At 33.3% G+C, this 17,520-nt stretch overlaps 2 protein-coding genes across 2 annotated transcripts in view; one reads left to right on the forward strand and one right to left on the reverse strand.

Annotated features, from left to right (window-relative positions):
• Positions 1-11,108, forward strand: part of LOC117107422 (xanthine dehydrogenase/oxidase-like) — a 22,626-nt gene extending 11,518 nt beyond the window's left edge. The window contains exons 18-32 of the mRNA XM_033249108.1: positions 413-539; positions 693-812; positions 985-1,206; positions 3,409-3,542; positions 3,985-4,159; positions 4,585-4,776; positions 5,820-5,965; positions 6,304-6,385; positions 6,547-6,771; positions 7,072-7,146; positions 7,351-7,403; positions 7,598-7,778; positions 8,518-8,706; positions 9,128-9,295; positions 10,708-11,108. Of these exons, the coding sequence (XP_033104999.1) occupies positions 413-539; positions 693-812; positions 985-1,206; positions 3,409-3,542; positions 3,985-4,159; positions 4,585-4,776; positions 5,820-5,965; positions 6,304-6,385; positions 6,547-6,771; positions 7,072-7,146; positions 7,351-7,403; positions 7,598-7,778; positions 8,518-8,706; positions 9,128-9,295; positions 10,708-10,758 (2,140 nt within the window). The 3' untranslated portion in view covers positions 10,759-11,108. The remainder of the gene's footprint in view (positions 1-412; positions 540-692; positions 813-984; positions 1,207-3,408; positions 3,543-3,984; positions 4,160-4,584; positions 4,777-5,819; positions 5,966-6,303; positions 6,386-6,546; positions 6,772-7,071; positions 7,147-7,350; positions 7,404-7,597; positions 7,779-8,517; positions 8,707-9,127; positions 9,296-10,707) is intronic.
• A 261-nt stretch (positions 11,109-11,369) lies between these two features.
• Positions 11,370-15,669, reverse strand: LOC117107425 (39S ribosomal protein L4, mitochondrial-like). Its single transcript, XM_033249109.1, has 9 exons — positions 15,517-15,669; positions 15,241-15,307; positions 14,810-14,966; positions 14,514-14,565; positions 14,196-14,313; positions 13,723-13,880; positions 13,215-13,273; positions 11,871-11,950; positions 11,370-11,543 (listed from the first exon to the last, which is right to left on the reverse strand). The coding sequence occupies exons 1-9, from the start codon at positions 15,592-15,594 to the stop codon at positions 11,380-11,382; spliced, it is 933 nt and encodes a 310-aa protein (XP_033105000.1). The 5' UTR covers positions 15,595-15,669; the 3' UTR covers positions 11,370-11,379.
• Positions 15,670-17,520: the final 1,851 nt, after the last annotated feature.

The raw sequence follows: 17,520 nt of genomic DNA on the forward strand, positions 1-17,520 counted from the left end.
TGTGTATACTTGTAAATGAAGAGTTTTTTAAATAGCTTTTATATAGGCCTATCTCAATTAGGGGTTTTCCAAAAATTGTGAACATTAAATATGAATAATCTGCGATAATGAAAGAAGTTCCCTTCTATAACATGTACTGTATAATAAATGTAAAATTATCTCTTAGGACATCCTGTCTTGTCGTTCAAAATGCTTAAAATGAAGTCATGTCATTTATTGCCGTTGTTCGCAGTCGAGAAATAGTACCGCGCATCTGCAAATGAGTGTGAAATCAATTAATCGGGTTTGAATTCGGGTTTCAGGTAGAGAAACTTTATAAAGTTTTGACGATTCCTCTTCTCTGCTGCATAAATAAACATTTTTATTGCCTAAGTTCAATTCTATAGGTAACTAATTGTATTTTATTGTTCAGATCTGTCGATTTTTCAAAAGCTCTGGCCCTAGATGGCGTGCATGCTTATATTGATCATAAAGACGTACCTGGCAACAACTTGATTGGTGTCATTGTCAGAGATGAAGAAGTTTTCACAAAGAAAGAGGTAAAATTAAAACATTTAATTCGCATTAAAGTTAACACAGCAGGCGATAAGATTTTAATGAATGCGTTTAACTTGTTGACGTTTTATTTTAATGAATGACAGTCAACACAATTTACTTAGCATCCTAATTAAACACGTTCAAAATGTTTGCAGGTGACGTGTTGTGGTCAGGCAATTGGTGGTATAGTTGCTAAAGATCGGAAGACCGCGCAACGAGCAGCAAAACTGGTCAAAATAGAATATGAGGATCTGGAGACGATAGTCACAATCCAGGTAAATAATTGCCTATCTACGATACTCAGGATAAGTACTATGAATGAAAAAAAATATTGTCGTTGTTTATGCGGGTAATTGCCCTTGATTACTTTTGGAGCGTCAATAAATTGAATTGAATTGAATTAAAAGCGAATCTTATAATGCGGTTGTCATTTAATTTTCATTCCAGCAAGCCATAAATAGACAATCATACTTAGGCGAACCAAAGATTTTTCAAAATGGTGACATTGAAGAAGGTTTCAGAAAATCAGAGCATATTTTGGAAGGCGAGATGCGAGTTGGAGAACAAGAACATTTTTATTTAGAAACCAACAGCTGCATTGTCATACCGAAGGGTGAGAAAGGAGAAATGGAAGTGTATTCGGCTACTCAAAGCCCGAGTGATGTTCAGGTACTGTTTAAAAATGTAATGTCTTCGTTAAGCTAATAAATAACACAATCGACCTTTCCGGAGTATAAATTAAACTTAATAACTGACCAATCAGAACAGAGCCAGAAAAACGTGCTTGTCTAACAAGCCCGAGTGCTGTTCCACGTCCACAAACGCACGTGTTCGCGTACCGTATGTGTCAACACTGTTGTTTTTTGGGACCTTAGCAACAATATCCAAGGAGTGGGGTTTATCGGAAAAGTCCATAATTTCATTATTTAAATTGAAACTAGAACGAGAAAAGAAAGAACAGATGCAAAATATTACTTTAATGGCATATATCTTGCAAAGAATATTAAGTTGATTGACTGCAATTTTAAGGATTTTTGTAATAAAATGTATATAAAATAGCACACTTAATTATTTAAATCTGTGTAGGAAGTTGATCAGTTTTTAGAAGGTATTGTATGGTAATAACACTGACATTCTGTTTTTTTTTTTGGTCTAATTAGCATGATGTATCCAGAGTTCTTGGAGTTCCATCAAATAGAGTAGTTGTGAAAGTGAAACGAGTTGGGGGAGGATCTGTCTCTTATACACATCTAGATGTGTATAAGAGACAGGCTTGGAACCAGTCGCTATTGGAGGATGTTTGCACCTGCCTTGCTGATGAGATGTCTCTTCCTCCCGGCGCACCTGGTGGAATGGTGGAATATAGACAATCACTCACTTTAAGTTTCTTCTTCAAGTTCTACATGACAGTTAAAAATCACTTGGCACAGGTGAGGCAACTTGTATCCTACACCATGAACATGGTTTACATAAAATCGGCAAACCGTCACTAAAGTGTTTCACTGCACGGCAATCACAAACGCAATCGGGAAAGCTTCCGATTTCTGACCAATCAACGTCACCGATAGCCCTGTCTCTTATACACATCTAGATGTGTATAAGAGACAGGTGCTGGCCCTAGATGGCGTGCATGCTTATATTGATCATAAAGACGTACCTGGCAACAACTTGATTGGTGTCATTGTCAGAGATGAAGAAGTTTTCACAAAGAAAGAGGTAAAATTAAAACATTGAATTCGTATTAAAGTTAACACAGCAGGGGATGAGATTTTAATGAATGCGTTTAACTTGTTGACGTTTTATTTTAATGAATGACAGTTAACACAATTTACTTAGCATCCTAATTAAACACGTTCAAACACGTTTGCAGGTGACGTGTTGTGGTCAGGCAATTGGTGGTATAGTTGCTAAAGATCGGGAGACCGCGCAACGAGCAGCAAAACTGGTCAAAATAGAATATGAGGATCTGGAGACGATAGTCACAATCCAGGTAAATAATTGCCTATCTACGAAACTCAGGATAAGTACTATGAATGAAAAGAAATATTGTCGTTGTTTATGCGGCCGGATAATTGCCCTTGATTACTTTTGGAGCGTCAATAAATTGAATTGAATTGAATTAAAAACGAATCTTATAATGCGGTTGTCATTTAATTTCATTCCAGCAAGCCATAAATAGACAATCGTACTTAGGCGAACCAAAGATTTTTCAAAATGGTGACATTGAAGAAGGTTTCAGCAAATCAGAGCATATTTTGGAAGGCGAGATGCGAGTTGGAGAACAAGAACATTTTTATTTAGAAACCAACAGCTGCATTGTCATACCGAAGGGTGAGAAAGGAGAAATGGAAGTGTATTCGGCTACCCAAAGCCCGAGTGATGTTCAGGTACTGTTTAAAAATGTAATGTCTTCGTTAAGCTAATAAATAACACAATCGACCTTTCCGGAGTATAAATTATACTTAATAACTGACCAATCAGAACAGAGCCAGAAAAACGTGCGTGTCTAACAAGCACGAGTGCTGTTCCACGTCCACAAACGCACGTGTTCGCGTATGTGTCAACACTGTTGTTTTTTGGGACCTTAGCAACAACATCCAAGGAGTGGGGTTTATCGGAAAAGTCCATAATTTCATTATTTAAATTGAAACTAGAACGAGAAAAGAAAGAACAGATGCAAAATATTACTTTAATGGCATATATCTTGCAAAGAATATTAAGTTCATTGACTGCAATTTTAAGGATTTTTGTAATAAAATGTATATAAAATAGCACACTTAATTATTTAAATCTGTGTAGGAAGTTGATCAGTTTTTAGAAGGTATTGTATGGTAATAACACTGACATTCTGTTTTTTTTTTGTCTAATTAGCATGATGTATCCAGAGTTCTTGGAGTTCCATCAAATAGAGTAGTTGTGAAAGTGAAACGAGTTGGGGGAGGATTTGGCGGTAAAGAAACAAAAGCAGGTCTTTTAGCTGCTAGAGCGGCCGTTGCATCGCATAAGTAAGTGCTATAAAAGTGTAATAAAGCAACATCGCGTTCACATTATAATGACGTCATATGATTTATTATATACAAATTAATGGAAAGATGAATAAAAATGGATCGAATATACAATGATCAATAAAACAATATGTGCAAAGCTGATTGTTGATAGTTCATCTACTGTATAACAAATTAATGTTAGCTTGGGAATTGAAGTCGACTTAGTTTATGATGTATTCACCCATTGACTAAAACCCAAGCATATTTGTTTCAACGTAAGCAATGCCTACCCCTAGTGTCTATGTTTTCAAAATACAATGGTAATGACAGGATAGACAACGTTTTACGGACTAACAAAAGTTGTCAAGTTAGTATTAATTTATCTTTATCATCACGTTTGTATATTTTCACGTTGCTAAAGCAAAATACTATACCCTCATTTGTGATTATTCTGTTACAGACTGAATAGACCAATACGATGTGTACTTGATCGAGATGAGGACATGGGTTCTACAGGAACACGGCACGCATACCTAGGTCGGTACAAAGTTGGCTTCTCAAACGATGGTAGAATATCTGCTCTGAAGTTGAATCTGTATTCAAATGGAGGGAACAGTGTGGATTTAACATTTTCAGTGAGTGTATTTTTTTTTCAATCTGAAATTAAACAAGTTAGGTTTGGATGAACTATTTGAATAATTTGCCGGCAATGTTATTGTTGAGAAAGCCGCTTGGAGAGGGTGTGATAATGAATTAAATTAAAATTACTTAAAAATTATAAATGAATGTAGTTATGTTGTTATACCATATATATTGTACCAATATTTGTCACTGTCTGGAGGAGAGGCCCACTATAGATTCAGAGTCTAAAAGTCCAATTAAACCAGCACACGACTACCACTTGCTACTTTACATTTTTTGTAATATCATTTAATTTGGTTTTCTTTGGTATAATAAATAATCCACACACGATCCGTGATTAAGATCTCTGAGCCTTAAGGAATTTTATAATGTTAGTTAACTAAAATGTAAAACAATTTAAAAACGTTGTTCTCTTTAGGTCATGTTTAAATCGCTTAGCCATGCGGATTGCTGTTACAACATTCCGAACAGAAAGATTACAGGCTATATGTGCAGAACCAACATCCCCTCAAATACAGCATTCAGGGGGTTCGGCGCGCCGCAGAGTATGATGCTTATGGAGAACATTGTAAATGACGTAGCTACATTTCTCAAAATATCACATGAAAAGGTAGATATTATTATATATAATTATATAATAAATAAATATACGGAACATGCATCATTTTTCTCATGAACAGCATGCCATGCCTGTTCTATGCATAACTTTTATTTAGAATTTTACAGGCTATTAGAGCAATAAGCCTAGGCCTATGTGAATTTATGCAAATAATAAAAATGCATCGATTTCTGTAAAAATGTGAAGCTAATACATCACTGAATATGATAATCATCTAAAAAAATCTTATTGAAGAGTGAATTGCATTATTAAAAAATAAGTTGGAATTAATTTGTTTTACGTTAATAATGAAATGAATAAAATAAAAATAAACAAACAATAAAATTGATAATAATAATAATGATGATGATGGATTTGATGATGATCACATCGATAAAAATAATATAAATAGTATAAAACTAACCTTACTATGTGTGTTGTAAAACAGAGCTTATGACTCCTCGTTATAATGAGAACTGCATTTAAAATAATAAAGTCAAGATATTGTTTAAAAATTTATAAAATAAATAATAAGTGAAAAACATAAAGTAATCATAAAGAAATCATTGGAACTAGCTAGAGTGAGATTACTAGAGCCGCAATTGTAGTTGTAATGGGGTGATGAGGAAAGTTCCAACCATTCTGCCATAGAACCCGAGCTGAGGTGCTCGGTGGAGTTTTACTAATAATAATAATAATAATAATAATAATTTCATAGAGGGCAAACATTGTTTTCACGGTAATTTTTCGTTTAACATAGCTGTGCAATAGTTTTAAACGCTTTAGAAAACTCAAATTGTGTTGATATAAGAATGTTATTACCCGTTTATTAATACAGTATTAATGTATAATGATCTCATTTTAAATATGCACATTTTCATGGTCTTTGCTTGTATAAATTTTGAATAAGATCCAAGCACAGAAAGCGACCAAATGATTATGAGAATAAGGATAAAGATGGTGATAGCAAGGGGATTGTAATGTAATGGTGATTCAAATGATTATGATTAGTATCATCACTAATATAACTAAACAATATACACAACATTTTTCAGGTACGTGAGATAAATATGTACGAGGAAGGTGACTATACCCACTATATGCAGAAGGTAGAGAATATAACGCTAAGAAGATGCTGGGACGAGTGCGTTCAAAAGAGTAACTACGAACATAGAAAACAGAAAGTGGTGGAATTTAACAGGTACCGTAACATGGAATATTAAATCTTCAATGGAAATGTATAATGTTCATGATGTATAATTATATATATATATATATATATATATATATATGTATATGTATATATATATATATATGTATATATATATCATATGTTATAACTTTTGATACAAATCTAATATGTTTATATATCTATATAAAACATATGTTTTTAAATTTAAATTTATAAAACAATTAGAAATAATACATACGTAATTAATAAAATGCCAAATCAATTTGATAATGTTGTGGAATCGTTGCAGCAAGCTAGTGATGTACAGGTGTCATATTACAACACAAAGCGCTATACTTTATTTTAAGGTTGAACCGGTGGAAGAAGCGTGGTTTATACATTATCCCGACTAAATTTGGTATAGGATTTGAGGCAAGATTCCTAAACCAGGTAATAGTAGAATAATTATAATCTATATGATTCTGCTAATCAATAATCATACTTTGAATATAAAACGAACAATCCTTACTTCCCGATTATGTATGCAAAAACACTACTTTTCAGTTATTTAATTGTACAGTAATACAATTTGTGTTCGTTTCTGTTGTCAGGCGGGGGCACTGGTAATGGTGTATACTGATGGCTCTGTTCTGCTGACACATGGTGGTGTGGAGATGGGTCAAGGGTTGCACACGAAGATGACCCAGGTTGCCAGCCGAGAACTCGGTATATCCATCGATAAGATCCACATCAGCGAAACTTCAACGAATACCGTCCCGAACACGTCACCATCGGCTGCTAGTACGTCGTCTGACCTCAATGGAATGGCAGTCAGGGTAAGACTTTTTCTCCACTTGTTACAAATGCTGCTACATATGGGGAAAGAGAAGGGGCATCTCCATTCATTATCTTCATTCTGTATTATCATGGCCTATTGAAGACATTTTCTACCTGAATAACTTTTTTTTATAGAATACAATTTTATAATTTAGAAAACACAGAAAGAAGTAATGGTTGAGAAAATTCTTCTAATATATTAAAAATTATAATGTAAATTAATTTTTGTTATTATTCATTAATATGCAATATCTTATTGTTAATTTCTGTGTGTTGACATATTATTCTGTTCTATTTAGAATGCTTGCAGGGCCATTCGGGAACGTTTGGTACCATTCAAGAAAGACAACCCGAAAGGAACATGGGAAGATTGGGTGAGACCGGATTGTTTTTGTTCGTAGTAATGGTTCCGGTCTTTATGTTGATGCTGTTGCTGCGGTTCCATCAACTGGTGTTGTCACTGATGTTGGTGTTTTATGTTGATGCCTTTGTTGGTTCTGTTGTTATCATAATATGAATGATAACATTATTGTTGTTATATAATAATTAATATTCCACGATCGTTTCTTATCATGTAGGTAATCTCAGCGTATAAGAAGGGAGTAAGTTTATCTTCCACTGGTTATTATGAGTAAGTACTTAATAAATTAAATTATTTTATCTGAAGAATTTGGTGTTTTTTTACTTTTTAACATTTTAATAATAATTGGTCATTGATTGAGTTTAGTTTATAAAGACCAACTAAAATTAGATCATTATTTAATATTACTGTTATTTCATCATCATTATATTCAATTAGTGTTTATTATTTATTGTTAACATCAGAAACACCAAAGCAAATTACGACTTTGGAAACAACAAAGGGCAGGCATACTACTATTATACGTACGGTGTTGGCGTATCGGAGGTTGAAATTGACTGTCTTACGGGTGATCATCAGGTTCTCAGGACTGATATAGTAATGGATGTCGGCGATAGTCTTAATCCTGCCATAGATATTGGACAGGTAACGTGATATCGTATTGCAGGGTATATTTTTTGTTGATATTATTTTAAAATTCATTCTTTGTCCACTCAATTTAGTCCTCGTTATTCTTCAATTATTCTTTGTCAAATTATATTTATAAATGATAAAATGATATAATTGTTTATAGTAGGCAGTTTTCGCAGGTTTTCGAAAACGATAACGAAAACGGTCTACGACATAAAATGTTTAAACCGCCCTTCCCCTACAGAGAATATCTGCCACAACGTAAGTGATAAATGCCTTTTGCATGAATCAGTTTTCATATTCTGCTTGTACAGCATATGTTCAAGAATGTTTTAGGCACGAATGACGAGAATGATAATGACGTATTCGTTTTCGTATTATTATTATTATTATTATTATTATTATTATTATTATTATCATGGTCACATTATTAAGAAGACACAACAATAATTGTTACTTAACCAATATCCTGAGGCGCGTGGAACGGAGAGAGTAGAGAAAACAGTAGAACTTATACATACTGTTTGTGGTGCTGAACTAATAATAATAATTCAAATAATAAAACATTAAATAGTTAAACCGTTATTAAATTTTTAATTATTGGTCATGTTGTAACTTCAGCCGTTGTCTTTCAAACCATTTAAATTATCGTAGCAAAAAGTATAAAAACTAACTATTATTATTATCATTATTATTATTATTATTATTATTATTATTATTATTATTATTATTATTATAATCATTTCGACAATAGATTGAAGGAGCCTTCATCCAAGGGTATGGTTTGTTCACTCTTGAAGAGCACAGATGGAGCCCTTCTGGTAGGCTCCTTACAAAAGGTCCCGGATTTTACAAGATACCCGGATTCTCTGACATCCCAGTCGAGTTCAATGTAAGTCTTCTGGCAGGAGTTCCAAATGACAGCGCCGTATGCTCATCCAAGGTAAATAGATAAATTATATTTATTATTATTATTATTATTATTATTATTATTATTATTATTATTATTATTATTATTTAAAGTCTGTATAAAATGAATACTAAATATTCTGATTTTAAAAGCTACTTTACATATTTAGCTAAGCATATAGTAATTATTTTATATCATTGAATAAGGGACTAACGGTTTTATTAGAAATTTGAATGCTTTTATTTCACAACACATAGTAGGCCTATACATAAATATATATAAATACTTTTTGAACGTTAAAGAGGAGGAATCTGCTAGTGTGAAAAAATAGGTGCCCCAACCGAGATTCGAACCTGGGACCTTCTGCGGTTTATGCAGACGCCATAACAAACTGGGCCATTGAGGCTATGTTATATTATAATATATTATGTTCAAGTATATTTGTGTTGTGTAGGCAATAGGGGAGCCGCCTCTGTTCTTAGCATCATCTGTGTTTTATGCAATCAAAGATGCAATTGCTTCGGCCAGATCGGATGCAGGTGTTGATGGGATCTTTCGCCTGGACAGTCCTGCGACCGCTGAAGTCATTCGAATGGCTTGCGTAGACGAGTTTACAAAACCAGTAAGTAGATCGACTGGAGGATTAGTTCAAAATGTAAAATCTTAAAATATTATTTATTTAAGTCTAGGCAGACCTTCGGGTATAGAAACTTGTTCTTTGTTCTAACCCACAGTACTATTATCTATTATCTATTATAATATTAACTTTTATTTTGAAAACCATGTTCAGTACATAAAACATTAAAATATGAAAATAATTTAACATAAAGAGAGGATCTTGAAGCCTTGACTCATGTAAATAGTGGTGAACCATATAATTGATAAGATTTATATTCTAATGGAGCCTACTGATCACAATAATACTCTGCAAGTTGACAAATGTCACTTCAGACCTACTTTTAAGCTTAAATAATGTTAATTCAGATGATACATAGTCCGTGAGTCCGAATCTTGGAAATTTCAGACATTTAAACGCTAAGAAAATGATGTTGAACAAGTTTAAATAAAAAATAATCGGTATTTAGGTAAGAATCAACAGGAAAACCAATAGGACAAAATGGGTCAATTTTCGCAAAAACATAAAGTGTATAGCTCAAGATTTTTTAGGGAGAATGTTTTGACCCCGTCATTTCCGTTTTTTTATCTTTTTTTTGTTTTTGTGTTTGATTGGGACTCACGGATCACAACAATGCTCTGCAAGTTGACAAATGCCACTTCAGACCTACTTTTAAACTTAAATAATGTTAAATCAGATTATACTCAAGTCTGCCCATGAGACAGAATCTGGGAAAGTTCAAACATTTAAATGCTAAGAAAATGATGTTGAAAAAGTTTAAATCAAATATCGGCGGTATTTTCATGATCCTGGGCACCATTAGTTAAGAATCATAGGAAAACAACTAGGTGAAATATTTCCATTTTTTTTCTATTGAATGTTCGACTATCAATAATTTATATGTATAGGTATACCTAATATTTACTATTACCTTTGCCTAATGTTGCCTATTGCCTGTTATTTTTTTTTTTGCATTCCTAATTACCTATTGCCTATTATCTATATTATTAACTATATATTATCAATTATATATCATCTACTACGTAGCCCATTGTCTGTTTTCGATTATCTATTTATTATACATTACCTATTGCACATTGTATAATTGCATGTTGCCTATTACCTATATATTGTCTATTATAAATTATCTTTTATATATTATCTATCTATCATTTATTACAATTATTATTAGCATATATGGATACATATTATATTATAATTATATTTAATTAGTATCACAATCATCGTCATTATCATTCTTCTTATCTCCTGCTTTTTCTTTTTCTTACTATTATTATTTGCCATTATTATTATTCTTGCCATTATTATACAAACAACTTATTGAAATAATGAGATTTTAATTATCGATGTCACTCTATGCACGTACTACGCCTAATAAGTTTTTGTCTTTCTATTAGTTTCCAGAATCAGAACCTGGCACCTTTACGCCATTCTTTGTGCGTTCGTAAGGTGTGCGTCGTAATGAGAGATGTACGTCTACAAGAATCCGGTTACTAAGGATTTTGTGATTACATGTTGGCAAACTTAATAATGGCCATTTCCACTAAACCCCACCCCTTTTATATTGTTGCCAAGGTCCCACAACGATAATGTAAAAGCATTCGCACACACGCACAGACTGCGTTTGTGGGATAACCGCGTGTTATAGGACACGCGCGTATACTGGCCCTCTTCTGATTGGTCAGTTAAGTTTGATTAACACCCTTGAAAGGTTCACTCTACCACTGTTGATGGAAAAACGTTTCTCTAGGTTTGAATTATAATTAACAGAATTAAATAAAGAAAATGGTATGTACAGTATGGTACTAGGTTGATGTTGTTTTTTTAAAAATAATTATAATGTACTTATTAACAAGAAAATGTTTAATCTAAAAGAAATGTAGTCGGTAAAGTTTACCATGATAAACCATTTGCAAATAACACTGTTTTCCAGAAAGTATATTAGACCACTAATACAGTAGTTCAACAAGTAGTTCTCTTTGTGAGAACAACAAAGTTATGAAGTAAGTCAGTATGTAAATATTTAGCTAACTTTTCTATGACATCACAGACATGTAGCAATAGCAGCCTCAATATCGATCTTGTAATTGAGATTGTATGATGGACTTGAACTGTTGTTGCTGTTTGCTTTTAAAGCAATTTTGGTGATAGCAGAGCTGTTCCTCAAGCACATCCACAACATCTAATGTTAGCACCAGTGTTTGATGTTTCAACATGCTGTAAACATTTAAACCTGAATAAAAAACATGCAAATTATTAACATAATACCATAAATTATCAATAATGTGAAGCGCTGAGAAGCGTTGCTGACATTAAGCGCTATATAAAGTATTATAATGTACTAACTCATTCATTTAGGCAAGTTAGAATCAATTTTATTATCGTTGTTTTTTTATCTGTATTGTTTTGGATCTGGGGTCTGCAAACTCCTTAGAACACACTAGTAGATAAATTTTCAAGAATCAATTATTTTTCTCACTATATTATATGACTATGCTGTAGTAATAATAAAAATAAAGATACATGAATTCCATATATATTCTGATAAATTTTAACTTGCCTTCCATTGTCATAACATTATACGTCTTTACACAATTCACTGCATTTATAAAATTCTCTGGTAAATCTTCCAAGAGTTTTCTGTAAAAGAAAAAGTAAATGACAACAACATTTATGTCGAATAAAATAATCAACATCATAGGAAAGATAATGAAAATATTAATTAAATAAGATTTTTTATTTTTATAGCACAATGTAAACCATTAGCATAATGATAATTAAGGTACCAGGTATGAAGATGATGATGATGATATTAATGATGATGATGATGATAATGATGTTTATAATAATAAAATATTGATGATAAAGATGTTGATGGTATAACGTTGATAATGATGTTGATTATAGCAATAATGATAATCTTATACTGTTTTCAATATACAATATTTCATTTCATTTAATTTCTTTAGGCACGAGGGCCAAGGATATGCCAATAAGTGAACTTAATCACTGTCCTACGTGGCATATCCATTTAACAACAGGGGACTTAATGGACCAGTACACCGGGGTAAGCCCCTACTCTTCTCGAATGATGTACCGGGTTCTTTAAAGTGCACACAAGCCAAATGCGTACACTGGGCCTACGGTTTAAAGTCCTTATCCGAGAAGACTTGTTCCACCACCGAAACCATTGGCGAGTGAGCCGTTCGAACCAACGCCGATATTAGAGCTAAAGGTAACGGTGCCCCTGACTTAACCGCTCGGCCAATCAACTCATCTAAATATTCAATGTATATTGTCAATGTTTTTCTTGACGTCAGTGTCATCATCATCATAATAAACACATGTGGCGAGGACATGCCAAACAAGTCACTTATCGCAAAAAATCAAGTTTTATTTATTAATACAGGGTTAAACAGTACAAGAGCTATAAAATGGTAAAAGAATAATTTAAATCTGATATTTTGGAAAGTGCAAAGTTGTTAATGATTTTGTGTGTGTTATATCATTGTTTTACAACTCAGAAAGGCAAATTTCATATGTATTTTGTATATATGAAGATGAAATAAATCTTATCTTATTGTATCTTCCTTATGAAGTTACAAGCGTTTAAACATACAGCTGTTTAAAGAAAAAATTTGTGCAAAATCAGCCTTCGGGAATTGCTCAGGCAGAAACCATCACCAAATTGTTAAAAATTTGTCTTTTAACATTGAAAATGGGGGAAAACAACAGCATAGTGTGGTTACAGTATAGATATAAAAAGGTTAGTTAAGTGCAATAAAATAGATTTTAAAAATATTGACATTCCAGCATGTTTTGGCCATTATCTCTGAAACATGATTTGCAACGAGTGACTAGTTTGGCTTGTCTTTGCCACATATCGAAGACAGCACATATATACCTGTCCACAAAAAGAATGGATGAACCCCAGCATCGTTCTTTTGCAATGTCAATCAAATACTGAAAATAAAAGACAAGAAATTAGATAGCTCCTTTTCAAAAAGGATCTTTGAACTTTCATAAGGTATAATAACCATAATATTCTATATTCCCAATGTATATCATTCACCTTCCGTGGCATGAATATGTACAGTATGAAACATATTCCAAAGCATACAGTAGCCTAATTCTGTGTTCATACTATCAAACATATTTGTAAACCCCAAATATAGATAAATAAATAATAAACAAACAACATTCTTGAGATAAACATTAAAGCAGGGGTCAAGAAAGGCATTCACATTGCAGCCCTGTTACTACCAATCCTTTCACCACTATACACAAGAATCCTAATATCGAGTTTTTAGACCTAAATTGACATGGCTCTACAAAGTAAGAGCTTGTGAATAGACTCGATAGGAAAAACAACAAAGCCATACATTTTTGGTGACAAGAAGCCGTAATATTACCTCTGGGTCAGAAGAGGGCAGTTCTAAGGAGTCAACGATGTGTAGATCGTCCTGTGCATGTTTGATAGATAACATGATACGCATTCCTGTTGCACGTGTTTCTGTTGGAAGGAAGTACCAGTAGCTCCGTGGTCCACGCGGTCCATGTGCTTTTCCACCTGGAATTGAAACATTCCACACAAAAGACAATTATAAAAAACCACGTTACAGATATTTAGTGAGAAGAGGTGATTTTTACCACCCGTATTAAACAGAAAGACATACTGTATAGACTCAAAGATCGGCAAATAAGTTCTAATGTTTAGAAGCAGCAACCATCGATAACATTATCAATAGTATTCATACTGTAGTTTCCCATCCCAAGCCACATAACCAGTATTCACAAAAAAAAAAAAACAAACTTCCCAACTTTAATTTCTCCATTAACAAAACATTATAAACAGTATAAATTCATATTTCTATATTGTAAATACCTCCTTTCCAAAGTGGGGACCTGATGCTACCATGACGAGCTCTTCCACTTCCTTTTTGTCGCCATGGTTTTCTCCCACCACCACGTTTCTCAGCCCTTGTTTTCGTTTTTGCAAAACTCTGTATAATGAAGATGAGGTACATAAAAACTGTTGATACTGCCCATATGTTAAAATAATAATTTGTTTTCATTTTCAAATAAAAGATAACCACTTAAATTTCAATAGCACTCTATAATTTCTTTGTTATATTACAATGTGTCTTTATAGAAAAAAAAATTCCATAATTATAACAAATTAAGTAAATGAAATTAAACTTACTATTCTTTTATATGCCTGTTGCCATCTCACATTTTGATGAAGAATATCAAGTCTAAAATAAAATGTCAATCAATCAAATCTGGTTTATTCAAAAATAAAATGGCATTGCAGAATAAACTCAATTGCGCCAAATTTACATTATTAAAAACATTTAGATATATAAAATGTGAAAACAATGTCATTACTGACAAATGTGTATATGCCTATGATTTAAAAAAAAAAACAGAATTAATGATATATATCGTAGTGATCACCACAAATCACAAAGTAGTTTATCATTTTTTATTTTCACGTACCGTGGACTTGCTGCAAATACATCGGGATGCAGATCAATTAATCCTAGCTTAGAATCTTGAATGCTACCGAGCGTCTCAAGCCATGCCTGAGGTGTTTCCATGAATGGTACCCTTGGAACATCTCGAGATGTTATTATTGGTTCTCTTACAGACAGAGCTGATTTTGCACAAAAAAGTAAATTTTTAATAGAAAAAAGAAATGATGTCTCATATGTATAACTATTCAAACTGACTAGGCCTATTCCATTGTTTGGTGTAAATACATGGTCACAATTATTTTAAGTGGCAGGTTTTATCTAAATATAATGGCAGGTTTTATTTAAATATAATATGATTGACAATAATTATTAATACACACTGATAAATTCAATCAGAATGGTGTAGCCTTAGATAGCCACTGCCTAAATTATAATGCAATTATTTAAACCTACGTAATGAGTTTGTTCCTGTTGTATCTGTGTCAAGTTTCTGTCGGCAGATAGGATTTGATGAGACTGTCTGTAAGTAAATATAAAAAACAAAAAACAAATTACCCATCTTGGCCTAGGCTAGTGACTAACCGGGATCAGACGACAAGCGTACTGAGAGGAGGAATCGAGGCAAGTAAGTGAGGAGAGAGATGTATGATGGTGATCAACGATTCAGGCCTAGCCTAGGCCTAACGGTAGGGGCCTTGCTTAAAATATACTTATCAAAAAAGCGCTTACCCGAATTGTATTTCGTAATACACTTTTGCTAATATCAAATGATGCCGTAGAAGCCACCTTTAAAAGCCTTCCCAGCATTTTAACTATAATTAACGACACATGCTTCTATTCTATCAACATGTAGGGCCATGTGTAGTGTATCCGGTGTTTTCTTTTTTCTGATGAAGTGATTGTTCGTTATGTAGAGGGCGCCCTATCTACTTACCGTACCTTGGGTAGTGCTTTACCAATAAAAAAAAAATTCCGGAGACGTAGCTTATTAGGCCTACAGTTTAATTAAGGTTATTTTGATGAAAAGGTATGTCTATATGAAATGGATATCTAATAGTACTATTTGAGAATTTATTTTACGCTTGTAAACTATAATACCTGCTGAATTACAGTAAAAAAGACGCTCCCTCCCCCCACCACAGCACTGTTTTCGTACGCTTGCCTGTCGTGGGACCTTCGGCACAATAACGAAGGAGCGGATTTTGGCAAAAGAATCCACGGCGTGCGCGTACCTTCGGTCTTGCTTAGCAACGCGTGCTATTTGTCAACACACAGGGGAAGAAGGTACCCCCAACGAGCATGTTTTTATCAGAAACTTGATTCCCCGCCAATTTAGTTACACTCAGTATCACACAGGAAATCGTTACTGCAACTCAACCGAACTTTTTTTTCTGTAAGCACCAGAATAAATCAGTGCAGACATGAAGATCTTTACTTTGCTTCTGGTGTTTGCGTTACTTACTCTGCTGACATTAACGACGACGACTACTGCTAAACATCTGGACGGAGTTATTAATACAAGAAAGGTAAGAAATACACCCGCCCTCCTTATTGATCATGATTAGTGCACTGCAGACGGACACCTGGTTGAATCTACAGCAGTTTAGAGTTTCCAGACCATACTGACAGTGTTGCAATTGTTCTCTACTTGTGGACTCGAACGAAGTCTTCTTTGCGCTTTTTTTTTTCAGGGAAAACGGTGTAAATTGTAGTGTTGTCTGTCTTGGTTTCCTGTTGTCAAACATCCATGAGTCTTGACTGACAATGTGGCCATCATTATGTTGCTCGTCCTGTTAATGATGTGCCCAGATATTTTCATTTTTATTTTCCGTTTCATTGTAAAGGCTAGAAATATGATTGATAAAATTGATGGTATAATATTACACAAATTAAACATTTTGTACTCATCACGAGGAAACATTTTCGACCATGAAGTTCAACATTGTTTTATATCAACACTAGCATAACAATAACAAAAATAATGAAATAAAATAAAATAAAAATAGATAAATTATAATAATACTAATAATAATATTGATGATGGTGTTAATAATAACATTCATATGGCGGAAAAAATTAATATGATTGAAGTGTCTACGATTATTTTTCAGGACTTTGTATTTTTGACTCGCTTTGTCTTCCAACCCGACGAATATGGAAAAATGACGTATACATTCACATACCCGGCGGTAAGATAGATTGTGTTTTGTATAATATTTTAGTATATTTTTTTTAATTGCCAATAAGGTAAATGTCAAATACTTGTATTTGCTTGCCTTATCGAGCTTGAAGATTTTTGCTATAGTATAGAAAGAGCCCTCTACGCCATTTTTAAGTAAGTGATTTATTTGGAAGGTACACTTTTCCGAATTAATAAATAAATACATTAATTTGTTAGTTGTGATTGATTTAATCAAAACAAAGATATCAAACGTCTTCAGCTTTTGCAGAACAGAGCGGCTAAGCTAGTTCATAATTTGAGAAAATATGATCATGTCTCACCTCTTTTTACTCAACTTCACTGATTTCAAATACAACAACGTATCATCTACAAAATATCAACCATAATCTATAAACGTATTCAAGGCTCTGCTCTTACACATATTTATAAAGTATTATATCAACTCATGTTCCGTCTCGTCCAAGACTTCGTTCCGAAATGGACCCATTAACGTTATCCATTCCAAAAACCCACCTAAAATCGGATCCAAAAGGTTTCTTTGCAAACTGGCA

This window comes from Anneissia japonica, unplaced genomic scaffold (assembly GCF_011630105.1).
Source record: "Anneissia japonica isolate Jap-2015-1 unplaced genomic scaffold, ASM1163010v1 scaffold9668_len1562885_cov226, whole genome shotgun sequence".
Lineage (NCBI taxonomy): Eukaryota > Metazoa > Echinodermata > Crinoidea > Comatulida > Comatulidae > Anneissia > Anneissia japonica.

Excerpts from the sequence above, each read along its gene's own strand:
- LOC117107425 (XM_033249109.1), bottom strand. The coding sequence starts at position 15,594 with ATGCTGGGAAGGCTTTTAAAGGTGGCTTCTACGGCATCATTTGATATT. Across the intron at positions 14,566-14,809 it reads GTATTTGCAGCAAGTCCACG|ACTTGATATTCTTCATCAAA; the intron begins GTACGTGAAAAT and ends ATTTTATTTTAG. Across the intron at positions 11,951-13,214 it reads TCCATTCTTTTTGTGGACAG|AAAACTCTTGGAAGATTTAC; the intron begins GTATATATGTGC and ends TTTCTTTTACAG.